Source organism: Petaurus breviceps, unplaced genomic scaffold (assembly GCF_028583685.1).
Source record: "Petaurus breviceps papuanus isolate PSGF00001 unplaced genomic scaffold, PetGlider_PUasm1.0 90654, whole genome shotgun sequence".
NCBI classification, from domain to species: Eukaryota; Metazoa; Chordata; class Mammalia; order Diprotodontia; family Petauridae; genus Petaurus; species Petaurus breviceps.
In genome coordinates, this window is record NW_027187301.1 from 5,710,116 (window position 1) to 5,727,827 (window position 17,712).

A 17,712-nucleotide genomic window follows, 5' to 3' on the forward strand; every position below is an offset into this window, starting at 1 on the left:
CTCTGGTTATTCCATTTCTGACATCTTGGTGAGAAAAATGGTCTCGTGAATGACCCTGGCCCTTAGCAAGAAATTCCCTAGAGACAATATAAACATTGGGTAAAGAAGAAAAAGACAGTGGGATAGCTGATTCTTAAACCCTTTTGATTTGCTTGTTTCCCACATTCTTATCCACTCTTGTTACCTTCTCTTCTTAAGTGGTTGGAGACCACTTGACTTGGCTTCATTTCTCCTTTCCACATGTTCCTGGATTGTTTCCCTGTTAGTATGTAGTCTCCCCTTTTTTGTCAAGAGAAGTAGGGATGGGTATACCTTAAAGGCTTAAATTCTAAACTTGAAAAGGGATGTTTCTTCACTGTTTACCCCTTTTTTCTGTCTTTTTCCCCCCTCTGATATCAGAATCCAGAAATGATAGCTCAAAGTTGAAAGCACCTATCTCCTCCTCTGGCCAGAACAGTGAAATCAGCATTCCCAGCTCTCTGGACATGGAGTATGGTGAGTGAGTGTGCAGGGTGTCAGGAAAGCCAGGGCTGGGGGGAGAAGTGGGGTATGTCTTGTTTGTTTTCTATCTTCATTTCCCTGCTTTTGTGCCGAACCCCCTACACTCTGAAATAGTCTTGTAGAAAGTACATATTGTATGGGCTAACTTTCCCTTTCACCATTCCTGACTCTGGTGCTATAAATCACACTTTTCTATTACTTTCCTTTCTTGCTGCTCCTCCTTGATACTTCCCTCCTCTCCCTCTGTTGGCCCTTGTCTTTCTATCTGATGGTCTAGATCCGATGGCCGACATCTCCTGCAGAGTCAATAGGACTTTGAAGATGCCCTTGTGGAGGCCTTGGTGAGGTGACTAGAGAACCTGCTGTGCCTAGAGGCTCCTAGTGACAGCAGGGGGACAATATCCTTTTCTGATTCTTAGTAGAGGAATTTGGGGTAGGGAATGGGGCTTGTCTGTTGCAGGTATAATCAGAGAACTCTGATTAGGCTTCATCTGTGGCACTCCCTGAGGGTTGTCTGTCTCCAGTGACCTCACCAAACTTTCCTACCAAGAGTCTCAGTGAACTGGACTTTCTGAGGTTTAGAGGGAGAGATTTGTTCCCTCCAATTTGGTTCTATTTCCTGGAGAAGGCGGGGAGCACCTTTGCTGTTCCAGATATTTCATTCTTTAACAAGCTGACTCCCATGATATGTGTCCCCATTCAAAGCTGACCACATTTCTCCATTTTTCTTTCCCAGATGGTAATCAATACCTATGCTCAGGGGAAGGCATGTTCCGAAGGCCTTCAGAAGGACAGTCCCTCATCAGTTACTTGTCTGAACAGGATTTTGGTAGCTGTGCGGACCTGGAGAAGGTAAAGAGCCTCAGGAGTTGAAGAGGAGGTGAAAAAGGCTGACTTTAGAGGCCGTGGTCCTCACATGAGTCTCCCTGTTTTACCCCTCACAAACAGAAGCTAGCTCAGATCCATCTCTGGGCAACTCTAGGGAGCCTTTCTCTCTGAATGTGAATAGTTCATCCCTGATCTTTTGCTAGAATGCGGACAGTGAGGAGTTGGGTGTGTCATCTGTTTCCTTGATTCCTCACTTAAAAATGCTCTTTCCAGATTCCCTTCCTAAGTGCTTTGATACAAGTCATAGAACAGCAATATTCACTCTCCTTTGTGTAAGTCTGTAGGAAAGAAGCAGCTGTACAGGCCCCAGATTACAAGGAAGGACGCTCGGGCCACTGCCTTGGCTTTTGTTTCTGCTGGAGGTGGTGCAGGAAGAGGGAACTGCTTTCAGATGAGGTAGAGCATAGCTGCCCAGCGATGCACACAGAGAGAACTTAGAAAAGTGGCTTTCTAGTGATCAGCTCTTCCTCTGGTAGCTCAGAGTGTGATGAGCCAAAGCAGCGAGTGTCTGGGGACATCAGTCTTGAGATGTTTAATCAGTGGGACCTTTAACATCTTCATCAAGTCACTTTCCTTTGGTACCTTCCCTGTCTTAGGAGAATGCCCACTTTAGCATCTCAGAGTCCCTGATCGCTGCCATTGAACTAATGAAGTGCAATATGATGAACCAGCACCTGGAGGAGGAGGAAGATGACAGTGATAAGGAGATCCAGGAGCTAAAACAGAAAATCCGTCTCCGACGGCAGCAGATCCGCACCACCAACCTCCTCCCTGCCCAGCAGGAGACCGAGCATGGCAGTGAGTCTCTGTGAGCCGGCCCCAGTTTGTCCTTGCCTTTTCTTGCCCTGCCCTGCCTTAGTCTAGTCCGTCAGGGACCTCCGGAGTTCATTTGAAACATCCTCCCACTGGGGCCGTTCTGCTCCTCCGTGGTAGGCCTCTCCAGCATCTCATCCCCATTGTTCTTACAAGACCCAGCAGGGTCTAGTCTGTTTCTCTTCAAAGGAACTACTCTTGTCCCAAGTTTGTTCCTGTGTTCCCAAGAGTGATTTTTCTTTCCTGCTCTTTAATATGCTAGGGTAACTCAACCTTTTTGGAAGCCAAGGCTACAAGTCCTAACTTTACATTCTGTTTACATGATGGATTCTGAGATGATGAACCAGTAAAATATTTTCATTTTTTTATCCTGTTTAACAGTTGGGGTTTTTCTTGGTACCTCTTTTTGAGTTCCTGCCTTGTCTTGTTACTTAGGGCCTCACCACCTTACCTCTTCTCCTTCTTTGATTGCTAAGTCATGATGGCACATGGCAGTCTTGTTAACTACTTTTCTCTTACCCTGAAAATAGGCTTTCTGGTCACTTCCAGTGGCTCCCAGTTCAGCTCACGTGATTCAGCACGACTTTCTGACTCTGGCTCCACAGATGAAGTTGATGAATTTGAGATCCAAGGTAAAAGATGTCACTCTTTTACACATACATTTCCATTGTTTTCTTCCTTCAGCCTTGGATTGCAGCTTCAGGAACCTACCCTAGGTAGGAACTTTAAAATGAAACACATTCCCTTATAGGAAACTAGCTGTGTCTATAATGATCCATAGTAACTTGCTTGCTAGAGTAGACCCATCGTTCTCAGAGGCTCTGGGTTCCTGCTCATATCAGTCTAGGGACCTCACTTGCTTATGTAGATCTCCAGATGTAGTAACTGGATCTTTGCTCCATTTGAAAGTTGGCCTGTTGCTCAAAATACCTAGATAACTGGGGCGGCCAGGTGGTGCAGTATAAGAGCGCCGGCCCCAGAGTCAGGAGACCTGGGTTCCGTTCCTGCCTCAGATACTTAACACTCACACAAAAATAACTGGCCGTGTAACCTTGAGCAAGTTACTTAACCCCGATTGCTTTAAAAAAAATACCTAGATAACTTGGAAGTTACTATACGTAGAAGTATAGGAGCCACTTCTTAGTTCTTTTCATGAGAGATGCTTAAAGATCCTTCCAGTTTTCCTTCAAGCCCATGAAACCGGGAGGGAGGAATCTTCTGAACCATTTAAATTTCATGGGCTATATTATTGCTAAGAATCGAAACCTTTACCAAAGGTGACTTTCTGACATGGTATTTCTCCCACTGTGCAGAGATGAATGTAGCTTTATGACCCTGGAATCTACCTGCTAATACCAAAGCTTAAGTACCATAGAAAGACAGACAACTTGAAGGGAAACTTATTTATGAACACTGAAGTGACCTGGTGATGTTGCCCAGGGGCTGTTACTAGTCAGGCTCAGTTTTCTCAGCTGGCAAGAAATAGAGCCAGCATGCGTGGACCAGCTGGGGCTATGGTTGTTACCTTGCCATAGGGAGCATGCCTTCAGATGGGTTTGGAGAGGTGGAGTAAAAATGTCCTTTGAGCTTTGGTGGGTACCTGCTCTCTGGACTTGACTTCAGTTTTCCAAGTTAGGCCAGAGTTTGATCTGGGGATGTAAAAGTGAAGGGTTAATTTAAGTTCTGGCACCCAGAAGGTGGTAGTGGGCTCCAGTCTTGTCCCTCCCCTGTTACTTCTCCTTCCTGTGACCTGAGCTCTGAAGTGCACCATTTTGTTACCGTTGTTACACAGATGGTAGTGATGGTTCTAACCTGATTCACTCGTCAAAGAACGGACTGTCAGTGTCCATGGCTTCATTGTTTTCAGGTAGCCTGTGTTAAGAGTGTTCTCTGTGTGTGTTCACGTATGTCTCTAGCACGTGTGTGTGCCCAGTGATTCATGTAGCTCCATGTTAGTGGTCTAGAGAATGACAAGGCTTCTTGGGGAACTAGGCAGAAACCTGAAAATGGAAGCCATGTATGTAGAAGGAGCCTTACTGAACTCCTGGCCTCTGCAGGCCCCATCACTCATCTTGTGATGCTCTGAAAATTCCAAGGTAAATGGTCAATGTAGGGGGTAAGTTGGAGGTGAGAGGTCAGATTTATAATTTAACCACTGGTGCTATTTAGATAGAGAGATTATAATAAAGTGGCCTGACAGGTTTATAGAATCCAAATTCAAGAGTCTGTACTCAGGATTGGCTCTTACCGAGTAGACAAGGAAGCCTCAGGAGCCAAAACATTAGTTCTTAGCAGGAGCTAACCGCTTGAAGGTAGAACATATTCTTCCATGGAACTATAATTAAATGCAAAATGTTTTATGAAATAGCTAAGAACACACATTAGGTAATACTACTAATTACTTTTATATAGATTAGTATATGCAATGAGAAGCAGTATAGAAATGCTGTAGTTTAGGTGCCTTTCACATTCATCCTTAATAGTTATCTATTATTGATCTAGTTTTTCTTGAATAATAGAACAGAACTAATGTACCCTGGATCTAACACATCTTGGACCATTTTAGCATCAAAAGTCTTTACTTACCTTTCAGACATTTCCATTATGGCTGTAGTCTCTTTGCTTTGCATGGGCTGTCAGGTCTAATGAGATGAGCTCTAATGAGGCACTGGGCCTTATCTGACCTTTGGGACACTTCTGTTCAGCTAAGATGCTTTACCACATTTCTTCCGACGTCCTTGTAATCCCATCTTATTTCCATTTGTTTCCTTTACTATTTGGTAAGAAATTTCTAAAGATCAAATTTCTTTTAGTATTAAAGTCCTAAATCCTTGAGGACTTTTTTTCTTTTTCTTTTTTTTTTTAAGCCTGCTCAGGGTCTCCCAGTTCAGTAAGCTCTACATATCAAGAGTATCTCTTCTTCCAAGCTAATGGAGTTATCTTCTGTGAATGTAGAGGCAGTTGTGACTTCTGTTTGATTTTCTTCTTTATTCCACCTGACTTGGCAGAAAAAAGCTAGGAGGTTTGGAGAAGATGGAAATGATTATCGCCAGAGTTCCTGAGTGGTCCTGACTTTCATTACCTAAGAAGCATCAGAAATTGTGTTTTATGATGTAATTTCCGTCTCCTAAAAAGGTTAGAAATGCCAAATTATGGAGGGGCTTGAATACTGGACCCAGACCTTTGTACTGGAGAAATCACAGCCCCTCACAGTGAGTCATCAAAGTTTGACAAACTGAGGACATTTGAAATTTCAGGTGCCTTTCCTACTTATCACATCACATTTTCTCCTTGCCTTGAAGAGAATTAGTTACCTGAGGGTTTTCTTTTTCTTTTTTAAATATGGCAGCTTCTTCCATTTCTGGGAAGCATGCCATCTTCTCTCTCTTCCTTTCTTGTACCCTGGGGACCGAAGAACTTTAATGCTTGGCGAACTCTCTGTGGTACAAGAGATTGTGTGGGGCTTCGTTCGGTTTGATGTGCAGGGAAAGAGCACTGGTCTGGGTTCAGCAGGCTTGAATTTGAGTCCCAGCTCTGCTTCTTAATTGCCTGTTTGACCTTGGCCAAGACAGTTGACCCTCAGAGATTCACATTTATTACTGTAAAATATCAGTATCAGACTAGATCGTCTCTTAAGTTTTCTTCCTGCTTAGAATCCTCTGATCCTGTGAATTTGCCAGGAAATTCTTTGATTAAAAATGATCCAGCTCACATAAGGGAAGGACGTATTCTCCAATGTCCATTTGTCTTTGAACCTCTTGCCAAAGATCTATAACTTGAACAAGGCTGCATGCACACACACAAACATTTAGGCGCCATACCAGTAAGCATAAAATTCATAGTTATATTCATGCTATGGGAATGGAGAACAGGGAATTAGTCAGAGTTTGGGATGAAGTTCATCAGGGATGGCAAGTTTTGAGCTGACTTTTGAAGGAGTGAACTAGAATGGTGAGAGCATTTGGGTCCTCCTGACCTAGGTGGAGGCCGCAGGGCAGCCTCCCTCAGCAGCCTTTGCTCGCTCCCCTTTTCCTCTCCTCTAGATCTCAAGTAAATGTAGGGGGTGCTTGACAGTACTAGAAGCTTACTCCCAAAAATCTTGATAAGGTAAAAAAATTTACCAACTTCTCACAAACTTAACCCGAAGAGCTCTAGGAAGGAGTACATACGGTTTTTTAGTTCTCCTTCCAGGTCTGTGTTTTACTCAGTTTTTTCTTTGGGGATTTACTGAACCATAGAGAAATGTCTGTGCTCCCTGTTTCACGGGACAATGAAGCCTGTTTGGCTAAGCCTCATCTTTGAGGACCTTCCCCCTCCCTGCCCTCCCCAAAGTCCAGAGGTCTCTCCCACTGTGGCCCTTACGAGATGTTTCAGTATTCATTGGGGAAGTAAGTGCCAGAGTAGTGATGGGGCAAGGACCTGTCAGAAGAGAGTCTGGCTGGGTGTAGTTGTTTCTTGTTGCTTGTGACCTGGCAGTGGTGTGATGCTGTCCCTGTTAGGATCCTTCCTTAGCTTAATCTCTTTCCTTAGTCGTTTCCCACCAGATTTTTGTATGTGTTTGTGTGAGTCCATAACCACTCCGTCCCCCTTGGTGCTGTGCGTAATCCTCACCTGGTGGTGTCGCCTGTGACCGCTGAACTGTGGGTTATTCCTAGAGCGTCCCTGACCCTCTCTCCCCGCTGTGACCCTGCTTCTCATCCTCCATAGAAAACAGCCCATAGTTGTCCCCTGCAGAGTGCCTCATTGGCCACAGCATGGAAGGATTGCTTACTTTGTGGTCCTTTACCTTCTCTTCTGTTCTCCTCACATTTTGTTTGCATTCAGATGCTGACATCAGGAGGAGCACAAGCTCCAGCACCAGATCCCACCTTTCCTCGGAGTCCTTGTAAGTGTTTCCCTGGTAACACCTCTTTCCCTGAGGCACGAGGAGAAACTGTCAGGTCTCTTGGGGGGCCGGGGGACAGCAGGCTTGGGCTGCCTCCAGGGCTGGGCTACAGGTCAGCTCGGCTCAGTCCCTAATGGTGAGCATGGAGGCATGACAGCAGCTGCTGCAAGGCCACCTGTCCAGGGGTGTGGGGAGAGCATTCCTGCACTGGGAGAAAGGGAGGGCCTCCTCCAGGATCCAGCGAGGGCTTGTCACAGGCTAGAACACAACGGGCACCGTATCAGTGCTTATCCCACTCCTTCCTTTTCTCAGACCCTTCCTTTCTAACGCTTAAGGCCCTAGAATTCTGTTCTGAGAACACTAAGCCTTAAGTAGAACACATGCTTGAAGTGAGGGTTAGCCATTCTTAAGTGTTAAGTGGTTATATGCTAAGGGAGCTGGGGACTTGAACCCAAGGCCAGTGTGCTTTCTTCCACACCATAAATCAGATCCCACCCGAGGAATATGAATATGAATATGAAAATAAGAGAATTCAGGAAAATCAGACTTAGGAGACTTGAAACTCTCCAGGGCAGCGAGGGGTGGCACAGTAGAGAGACCGCTGACCCTGGAGTCAGGAGGACCTGAATTCAGATTCAGCTAGCTGTGCAACCCTGGGCAAGTCACTCAACCCCAATTACCTTGCCCCCTCTCGCAGCAAGCACCCCAAGCGTCCTCAGGGTTTGCTGCCACCACAGGTTCTTGGATCTGCTTTGATAGAGGAAAGCAACTCAAAATGGGTTAACAAGCTTACTTTAATCAGTCAAATATGTATCATTTACCTCGTTCAGGGGAAAAAGGTCAGCACTCTGAACTTCAGAATATACAGACAGAATTATCAAGACAGAAACAGATCAAGTACACAGCTTTCCAAACTGTGCAACCATTACATTCATACCAAACAACATCTGGGTTTCAAAGCCGGGTGGGGCTCTGGACAAGGGCTAGCCCAGAGTTTCATCAAATCACAGAACACTTCTCAAAGTGAGCCCCAAAACAAAGCCTCACATCAGGGTTTATATAGCCTTCTCCTGGCTCAGAGAATGTAACAACCTTGTTGACTCACTGGCCAATCAAGAAGTATCTACTGAAAAACAAGCCTCCCACCCCAGGCTCCAGGTGCACTTTAGCCTAGGGTCAGGGAAGATCTTCAAAATTTACATTCCCATTACACCCCCCCAGAAAAGAAGAAAGAAACAAAGGAAACCCCCCCCTAAGCACCTCCTGCCGCCAGTTAGGGTAAAAAGAGAAGTTAAAGAAAAAAAACAGTTGACACAAACCGTGGCCTCCAGTCTATACCTCCCTTCTTCCCCATAGCCCAGAGAAGAGGTGGGGTCACCCGGCTGGCCTTACAGCCCTCCCTCCTTCCCGACACTCAGCCTGCACGTTCTTTTTCCTGTCTTGTTCTCACCACCAGCTCCCACTGTTTTCTGCATTCCACCTCGGCCGAGGCTGTGGCCATGGGGCTTCTGAAGCAGTTTGAGGGGATGCAGCTCCCAGCCGCCTCAGAGCTAGAGTGGTTGGTTCCTGAGCACGACGCCCCACAGAAGGTAAAGGTCCCCCTCCTGCTCCTTTCACCCTCTTCCATCCAGCTTCAAACCTGCCATAAGGCTTTCTCATGTGGCATTTCTCTTTTCTCCTCCCAGCTCCTTTGCACACATGACCTCTGGGGTGAAGGAAGCATGCTCCCAACTCAGGGTTTTCCCATCAGGGAAAAGGGCTGCTTGTGGATCTGCTGCTTTGGTACTCATAGGCCACACCTTAGACTGAGCAGCAGAACTCCTGCTTCTGGCTCTTTCTCACCCGGTTGTGTCTGTGAGGGAGCCAGGGACAGGCTTTCTGGCATAGACAACTTGCCTCTTCACCCCACGACAGACTTCTCTTTTTGTTTGCTTTGGAGGTGCTAGATAGCTTTACACGTGGTGAATCTTGACCCTAATCCTAGTCTCTGATCATAGGGAGAAAAGCAAGTAAGATGCAGGACATTTTGTCCCATTCGTTCAGAGAGAGGCCCAGCTGAGTTTGGGGTCATGCTCAGGCTTTATATTCATTCCACAGCAAATCCAGGGACCCAGTCCTGTTCATGTTCTCCTCCATATCTCTAGGGATCACAGAGATTGACACACCATTCTTCCCAACATCCTCCAGACCAGGGGTTTTTAACCTGGTATCTGTAAACTTCTTGTAAAATATTTTAATAACTATTTCAGCAAAATTAATTCTCTTTGTAATCTCACATATTTAATGCATTTTAAAACTGAGGAGGCCATAAATTTCAGCAGACCACGTAAGGAGTCATTTCTGGCAGTGACAATCAGAATAAAAAAAGAGTAATGCCTTCTGATCCTAGACTAAAGCTAGGTCTGTCCCCAAACCAGACATGAGATTCTGGATTGGCACCCTAACGATCTCCTCCCACTGGGCCATGGTTCCTCCTTGGGGACAGTGACAGAATTTTAATAGCAGAGACGAGTTCTTGGGCGATTGTTGGAAAATTGTGCCTGAGAATCAGTGGACTTGGCTCAGACAGAGTGGCTGGTCTGGAGCCCAAGGAAGATGGAGAAGGGCCAGAAGGGGCTCAGGGAGAAAGCTGGACCTGAAGTCACCATTTGTTCAGCAGCAGAATACATGGGGTATTCATCGTCTCCTGGAGGGCAGGGACAGCTTCATTTTTGTCTTTGTTTTCCCTAGCACAGTATCTTGCCAGTAGTAGTGACTTAACAAATTCTTGTTGATTAATCAACAAAGGAGGGAAGAGTTTCTTGTGCTGCTACCCTCCAGGTCCCTCTTATCTCTCTTCTCCAGCTCCTGCCCATCCCTGACTCATTGCCCATCTCGCCAGATGACGGGCAGCACGCTGACATCTACAAGCTACGCATCAGAGTTCGAGGGAATCTGGAGTGGGCCCCGCCTCGGCCCCAGATAATCTTTAACATCCATCCTGCCCCCACGTAAGCAGCCAGTTTGTTTCATAACATTTGTTTTATAAGGTTCCAGTGATTTCTGTGCCAGAGATCTTTCACCCTTCTCAATATGTGGCCTCACCAACTATAGTGCCCTACCATCTCATCTAATTTCCTTTAAGTGGGAGAATATTGTGACCTCTCCTGAATATTACTCTTTCAAGGGGTTGATTAGTGACACTAATCTCTACCTCTGGTACCTATGCAGAGTTATTCTTATAACAAGATAACTAACTACTGGTATTCCTTGACCTTCATCCTCTTTTCAGTGGTTTTGAGTGATTTCTACTATGTTTTTTACAGTATTTGGTTTTGAGTGGTTTCCTTCTCTTCTATTATTGACCTTCTTACCCTGCTTTTTTGAGCCTGTATTCTGATATGAAGGTTGTCCACTGTAAGCATCCCTTTTTAAAATTGTAGCCTTATTCCCCCAGGGTCAGTTATGGTGTGTAATTGGGTCACAAAAGCCAGATGGCCAAACCTGCAAATAAGTAAATTGTCTTCTCTTTGTAATCTACTCTTGGCAAGTGAAAGCCCAGTGTCAATATCTCCTAACCCCTTAACATAAAGGCACACAAGATACACTAGCCAAATGTCTGCCAACCCTTGATTCACTCTCTCTTTCCACAGGAGAAAAATTGCTGTGGCCAAGCAGAATTACCGCTGTGCAGGGTGTGGCATCAGAACAGACCCTGGTGAGTACAGTCTTCCCACCTTGCTCCCCAGGTTTCTCTTCCCCCATGATCCACACTTCGGAGACAAGAAGGGATGTTCAGAGAAGAGATGAAAAAAGAATGATGGACAGTATCCAGGAGAAGGAGATAGAGACTGAGTGAGGGAAGGACGAAGTTGGGAGAACCCTAGCAGTCCATTCGAGTATCATTGGCTGTCTTAGATTGTGTCACTGGGATTGTGATGATGAAAGCTAGATGTTTCAACCAGGTCCCTAAGGCTAGATCCTCAGCAGCCTGGGGCGGGGACGGTGTTCTGTTATTCCTGTGCCCTTCTTACAACCAAGGACACCGGCTGTTCCTCACCCTTAGTTAGATGCAGGACCCTAGCTTTGCTATTCCTCTCTACCTTGACCTTCTTGTTCCCCAGACTATATCAAGCGGCTTCGTTACTGTGAATATCTGGGCAAGTACTTCTGCCAGTGCTGCCATGGGAATGCTCAGGTGGTCATTCCTAGTCGTATTCTGCGCAAATGGGACTTCAGCAAGTACTATGTCAGCAACTTCTCTAAGGACTTGCTTACCAAGATTTGGAATGATCCTCTCTTCAATGTGCAGGACATCAACAGTGCCCTCTATAGGAAGGTCAAGCTGCTTAATCAAGTCCGGGTAAGGCAGCAGGGAGAGATCCATCAGAGAGCTTCTTTCCTTTCTCATTGCCTCCTTTCTTTCATGTACCACCCAGGCTCTCATATCTTCCTGCTTTTCTTCCTCTTGGCTTGGACTTCCAAGTTAGGTTCCTTGTCCTTCTTGATTTTTCTTCCCCCTTTCCAGATGTTTGGTTTGAGGCAGAATTCTAAACCTGGGAATGGTCCTGACTACTTGCTCCAGAGAAGCGGATTTAATGCCCTATGGATCTGTCTGTGGACATAAGTCATTCAAAAGTGTTGTTACTGGTAGATTAAGTATTTAAATGTCTGAGGGCTGGGCTTTCCGAGCTCTTTTCTCAGCCCAGCTGTCAGCATTGTGAATTTGAACAGACCACCCATGTTCCCCAGGTCTGTCATCACTTAGATTTGGGAGCAGCCTGGATTGGCAAACCAGGTCTTAAATTCATGGCCCACTGCATTTCTGAGGAGCCTTCCAGTACAGTTTCATGGATGAGTGGGCTTCTCAGGTGCAAAGGAGTTGGCCTCTTCTGAAGCCCAAACTTCCCCTTGTTCTCTTCCCCTTCCCTTACATCTCTTTACTCAGCTGTTGCGGATCCAGCTGTACCACATGAAGAACATGTTCAAGACTTGTCGGCTTGCAAAAGAGTGAGTCTTGCATGGGCTGTATAGCCCTGGGACCCCTTTCTAGGAGCTACTCTCAAACTTTTGGGTGTCAGGACTTCTTCACACTCTTAAAAATCACTGAGAACCTCAAAGAGTTGTTCAGTATTGAGATTTATGGTCTTAGAAAATGAAAACTGACAGATTTTTAAAATATTTATTTATTTTAAAATAAATCCATTACATCTTAACATCAGTAACATTTCTATGAAAAAGAACTATTTTCTGAAACAAAATTTAGTGAGAAGAGTAGCATTGTTTTACATATTAATACAAATCTATTTGATTTCTGGCTTAATAGAAAGTTAAATTTCATATCTGCTTCAGCATTCAATCTGTTGTAATGTTGTTTTGACTGAAATATATGAAGAAAATTCTGCATTAAATAGATATAGTTAGAAAAGAGTTTTTTTTTAAATTGGCAAATAATATCTTATTATTAATAGGAAAATAGTTTTGGCCTCATAACCCCCCATTCCCTTTCTCATAAGACCTCCAGGGGTCTGTGGACCACCTCTTGAGAACCACTGCTTTATAGTTTCTGTGTTTCTAAGCTTCGCCTAAGTAAAGCCCAGACCATTGACTCTAAGACCCCATCACCAGTTATGCTTTGGTCACCTTCATCTCATGGAAGAGACTTTTGTGGTGGTGACTGGAAGTATGAAGAAGGGCTGTCATCTGTCTCCCATTTAATTGAAAAGGGTCACTTTTCAGGAGCCTGCTCACCATCAGGGTCTGGTCTAGTCTAGAGTGGGTGGGCAAGGCAGTAGCATGCTCCAGCTAGGGCCCAAGGCTCTGTGGCTGCCCGTGCTGTGTTCTGATGTAGAGGGCTCCCACAGAGCCTTACCCCACTGTATCTCCCCCTGTGTCCTCACAGCCTCCTGGATGCCTTTGACACGGTGCCGGGCCACTTGACAGAAGATCTCCATCTGTACTCCCTCCATGACTTGACTGCCACCAAGAAGGGGGAGCTGGCACCTCAGCTTGCGGAGCTCGCCAGGGCAGGTGCCAGCCACGTGCAGCACTGCATGGTGGGAACATCTTGCTTTTTGATTCATGTGAATGCTTTGATTGATCAGTTGTGAGTAAAGAGTGAAGGAACTAGAACAGGATCGATCTCTACTAGATTATTCTTGAATAGATGCAGAGAATAAGAAGGGAAGCCTTTTCTTTCATGGAGACTTCAGTCCGGGCAGTGTCTTGGTGTCCAGAGTGCCTGGAGTCCAGAGATCCCTTACTTCAGTGCTCCATGTCCATTTTGAGTTCTTAGGGTCTCCCCTGTTGAGGAGCTTAGAGCAAGGGAAGGGGCAGAGAGTCTTGCTTGGGGTCAGGAGGGATGACAAAGGTTTCCACTTCCATGGTGGAGAGATGACCTTACCCTTTACATTTAATGTTTGTTGTGTGCTTAGGACATTTTGTTTTTAAATGACAACCCAAACTAGAGCAGTATATTTAAGATGTCCTAGATATAACTGGCCCTTCTCTTCTTTCCCTTGTTGAGATTCAGCCCCATGGCCAAGGGCGTCAGGAATCCAGTCTTGTTCTTGGCCTTTCTCTCCACACATTCTTGACCCACATTGCTAGGCTTAGCTCTGACCTCTTCTTCCCCGTGGGGCTCTAGAGTTTGTAGTACCTGGAAGGAAGTGAATCAGATCTCAGGGCCACAAGGAGAACACATGCAGACTTTCCACCTGGGCCCTGAGTGTCCTGACTCCCGAGGTCCCACTCCCTGTTCACACATCCCCCAGGGGGATGGCCCCTTTCTGCGGGCCCCTGGTATTCTGCCCTTCATCTCTTTCCTGTCTGTTTTCTTCCTCAGCTCTGCCAAGCCAAGGGCTTTATCTGTGAGTTCTGTCAGAATGAGGATGATATCATTTTTCCATTTGAACTTCATAAGTGCCGGACCTGTGAAGGTGAGGCCAGAGGGAAAGGGGAGAAAACAAAAGTAACCCATCTCATGCTGTCTTCTCAATTGTCAAGTGTTACCTTTTGGAATCCTGAAAAGGATAACAGAGTGAGGGTCAGGAGGGCTGGATTCTAGTCCCAGCTGTACCCCTGGCTGCCAAGTGACTTTGGGGGCCTCCGTTTTCTTAATCTAAAAAAAAATATGTAAAATAAAGGAGCGAACCAGGTGATCTCAGAAGTCTCTTCCAGCTCTGGAATTTCAAATGTGTTTTTGTTTGTTTTGTTTTAATGAGCAACTACCTGTGTTATTCTGGTGGTCCTATGCTTCACGTTGTGGTTGAGTAGTAATTGATCCAAGCCCAGGATAACAGAGACTTGTTCTCTTTGTTTCTCTCGTCCCTCTCACTACCCCTCTCCCCAATCTTGTGTAGAATGTAAAGCTTGTTACCACAAAGCCTGCTTCAAGTCTGGAAGCTGCCCCAAGTGCACACGGCTGCAGGCCCGGAGAGAATTGCTGGCCAAGCAGAGCCTAGAGTCCTGTGTGTCTGATTACGAGGACGAGACGGCCGAAGTTGTGGCTCTGGAGGCCACCTGAAGATGGTGTGTGTCACAAGACACTCAAAACTGAGCCGTCCTGTGGACTCCCCCCTCCCCAACCACCCGCTGCCCTGAGGGTTTTTTATTTTTTTTATAACTAACATGAGCCCCTCATCTAGGCACCATACCTGATGTGTGCCAGGTTACTGGTCTCCCTGCTTTATGGTCTGCTATGGAAGAGGATTTGTTGGGAGTCAGAAATTTCCATTAGGACTGGCAGTGGTCAAGGACTGCTGTGCCACATTGCCCTTCCTGGTTACTGCCTCATATCCTCAGTACATGGCCCACTCTTTTCCCGTTGGTACTAGAGCTTCTGAACCAAGGTTCTTCCAAGTCCCTACTAGAACCTACTTGCTTCTCTTTTCCTACTAAAACATGAAATTTTTTTTCCCTCTCTCTCCAACCCTGGAATTGGGTTGGACTAAACCCTGAGGAGCAGCAGCATAAAGCAGAAATAGCATCCTGGGCACACTGCACCTACTGTCGCTTCCACAGAAGCTATTCTGGAGGGGTTGGCACAAGGTATAGCAATGGAACAGCCCTCTGACAGCAGCCCCTGGAGCTGTCTTAACCAAAGCAGGTGTACCTGAGGCAGCGGCTCACTGCCTGCTTTAAAGGGGATTGAGGTGTGTCTCTCCTGTTCCATCAGCCCTCGTTGCATGTTAAAAATCTAACACTTAGCCATTTCGGCATCATGGAGCAGGGAGGGTTTTTGGCAATCAGGCAGGTTCCCTGATCTCACCATAAACTGAGTGCAGAAATCCTGCTGCCGTGCTTAAGGGTTGTCCCACCACTGGGGCCTCCGGTCATTGGTGACTGTAGGTAAAGCCCAACTCTTCTTCCTCTTTGCGTCCAGCAGTGACCCCAGTGCTGCCCTCGGTGCCCAGTCTTTGTTGTCATTCCTTTTGTGGCAGGTCCTCTCCCCTAGGGGAGGCAGAGCCAAGTTGTTGCTGTAAGTGGCTGGGTCCCTGTGAGCGAGTGAGTGACTTACGTTGCTTCTTTCTCTAAGACACAAGTCCACTGTTGCCAGTCATGCACTTAAAAACTTCATCTAGCCTGGTGACACTTAGGTATCCACTTGTCCTTATTTTAAATTACTTTTTTTCATTTTATGTACTTTGGGGAAAAGTCTTCCATTTGGAAACGTATGCCTGTGTGGAGGGTTTTTTGGTCACTTTCCAGTTGATGTCTGTGTCCTCGTCCATCACAAGTAAAACCAGACTTGGAGCATTGCTGCTTTACAGACTGCTGTTGGGCACGTTTGTCTGCATGTTCCTGTCTTCCTGCTGTTGCGTGTGTCTAACACGGGCAGTTATTGCCCATGTTCTGTCTCAGGGAGGGGAACTGAAAGTCACGTGCGTTCAGTGGGGGCTGATAGAACGGATGAGGCTTACCGCGTAATAGAAGTATGTCAGTGGGAGAAAAGGTGTGATGGCCCTAGTGAGGCAGGGAATGGTGCGACTCCTTTGGAGAATCCTCAGCCTGGCTGTGAAGGCCTGCGTGCTGTGCTGGCCTCTGCTCATGGCATCTCGAGCCTCCAGAAAGCCTAATCCTCCAGCCTCGGCCGGCCCTGCGCTCTCCACCTGAGGGCCTGGAAGCCCATTTGCCAATTCCCAGAACCTGGAGATGAGCCTTGAAAAGCTGCGGTGACAGGACCGCAGGCCTGCTGGTTAGGAAAGGTGGTGATCTCTGCCTCCAGTTTTGACATAGGCCACCAGGCCAAGCTTTCTTAACCGCAGTCCCTCACTGAAGGAGAAATGTGCTGTCTAGCTGCCCTGCCTCTTTTCCAGTAGCTAAGGTTTACAACAGGAAACACTGCTGTTAGCTCCTCAGTTCAGCTGGGGAATCTTGCAGTTTTCTGGTTCTTTCATTTCCTTTACCCCATTCCAAGTTGTTAATCTGGTCCAGTAACTGTCAAATCCCTAGCACCGTCCAAAGTGCCCCTGGTTTTGAGTTTTGTTTTTTTGGGGGTAGAGGGTGAGGAGCAGGGAGGGCAAAAAGGGAGAAGGATGTTGTATGTGTGTGTGGGGTGGAACATGAGAATGTTTTAAAAGCACTTTTCCAACTTTTCAGTATCTGAAAACCCAGTGTTCTATATGAGAGAGATTTCTCTATGCACTGATTTAATTTAGGGGTGGGGTAAAGAAGCCACTGAAGAAAGTTTCTTCTTCTGTATGGAGTGAGTGGAACTACATATATATTTTCTGTAAGTGAAGGAAAAGGCAGCTGCTTACGAAAGTGGGGACAGTATTCAGGACATGGCAGAGGGGTGGAAGGTGAATCTTCTACACCAATGAGGCTGTTCTTGACTTTCTCCACCACGATATTCAAGTCTGTTGTAATAAATAATGTGATTAATGTGTTGAATATAAATAAAGATGATCCGTCTGTATGTCATAAAATACACTGTATTCTGAGCTGGATTTTTGCTTGCTGTATTGTACTTCTTACACAGCCTAACAGTCCAATGTCACCTGTAATAAACTAAGGAAATGAAGTTCTTCCCATTCTCTCCCGTCTTTGCTGATTAGGGGCTCCCCAGGAGCAGAGCATGTCCAAGAATGGGCAGGTTTCCCAGTCTGGGCCATAATGTAGATGAAAGGATCGAGTCTTTTAGATGTAGTATTAGTTTAGCTAGAATATGAGTGACTTTTTTTCCTTTTGGAGGGCAGTTGGGGTTAAGTAACTTGCCCCAGGTTACACGGCTAGTTTTTTTGTGTGGGTGTTAAGTGTCTGAGGCCGGAACCAAACTGGGGTCCTCCTGACTCCGGGGCACATGAGTGACTTCTTAAACAGCCACCTCTTTTGGTTTAGCAGCTTTACCTATCAGCTCGTGTTCACCTATAGCCCACAGTCTTGGCTTCTGTCTAAGGTTCTCTTAAGACCCCAGATGCTTGTTTCACATTTCCACATGGGTATTCAAACCCATGTCGAAAAATTTATCTTCTAAAGTTGGTTCCTGATCCTACCTAACCTATTTCTGTTAGAGACTGAAAAAAAAAAAAGGTATTCTAAGTTGTAGGTACAAGTCTGCCAGAAACAATTTTTACTGACTTAGTGTTATCCTAATACAAGCATTTTTTAGCATAGAGAGAGATGGCCGAACTGGCAGTCACCTC

General features: G+C 46.0%; 1 protein-coding gene across 3 annotated transcripts in view; it reads left to right on the forward strand.

The window, feature by feature from the left end:
• RUBCN (rubicon autophagy regulator) overlaps positions 1-16,995 on the forward strand; it is a 53,732-nt gene extending 36,737 nt beyond the window's left edge. For 2 of the 3 annotated variants that reach the window (XM_069065002.1, XM_069065000.1), the window contains 14 exons: positions 400-495; positions 1,238-1,353; positions 1,986-2,187; positions 2,733-2,834; positions 3,995-4,069; positions 7,027-7,087; positions 8,544-8,676; positions 9,932-10,077; positions 10,720-10,784; positions 11,191-11,429; positions 12,015-12,076; positions 12,969-13,122; positions 13,911-14,004; positions 14,428-16,995. In XM_069065002.1, coding sequence (XP_068921103.1) covers positions 400-495; positions 1,238-1,353; positions 1,986-2,187; positions 2,733-2,834; positions 3,995-4,069; positions 7,027-7,087; positions 8,544-8,676; positions 9,932-10,077; positions 10,720-10,784; positions 11,191-11,429; positions 12,015-12,076; positions 12,969-13,122; positions 13,911-14,004; positions 14,428-14,591 — 1,709 coding nt within the window. In that variant the 3' untranslated portion in view covers positions 14,592-16,995. The remainder of the gene's footprint in view (positions 1-399; positions 496-1,237; positions 1,354-1,985; positions 2,188-2,732; positions 2,835-3,994; positions 4,070-7,026; positions 7,088-8,543; positions 8,677-9,931; positions 10,078-10,719; positions 10,785-11,190; positions 11,430-12,014; positions 12,077-12,968; positions 13,123-13,910; positions 14,005-14,427) is intronic. The other variant, XM_069065001.1, reaches the window with a different exon arrangement.
• The last annotated feature ends 717 nt before the right edge of the window (positions 16,996-17,712 follow it).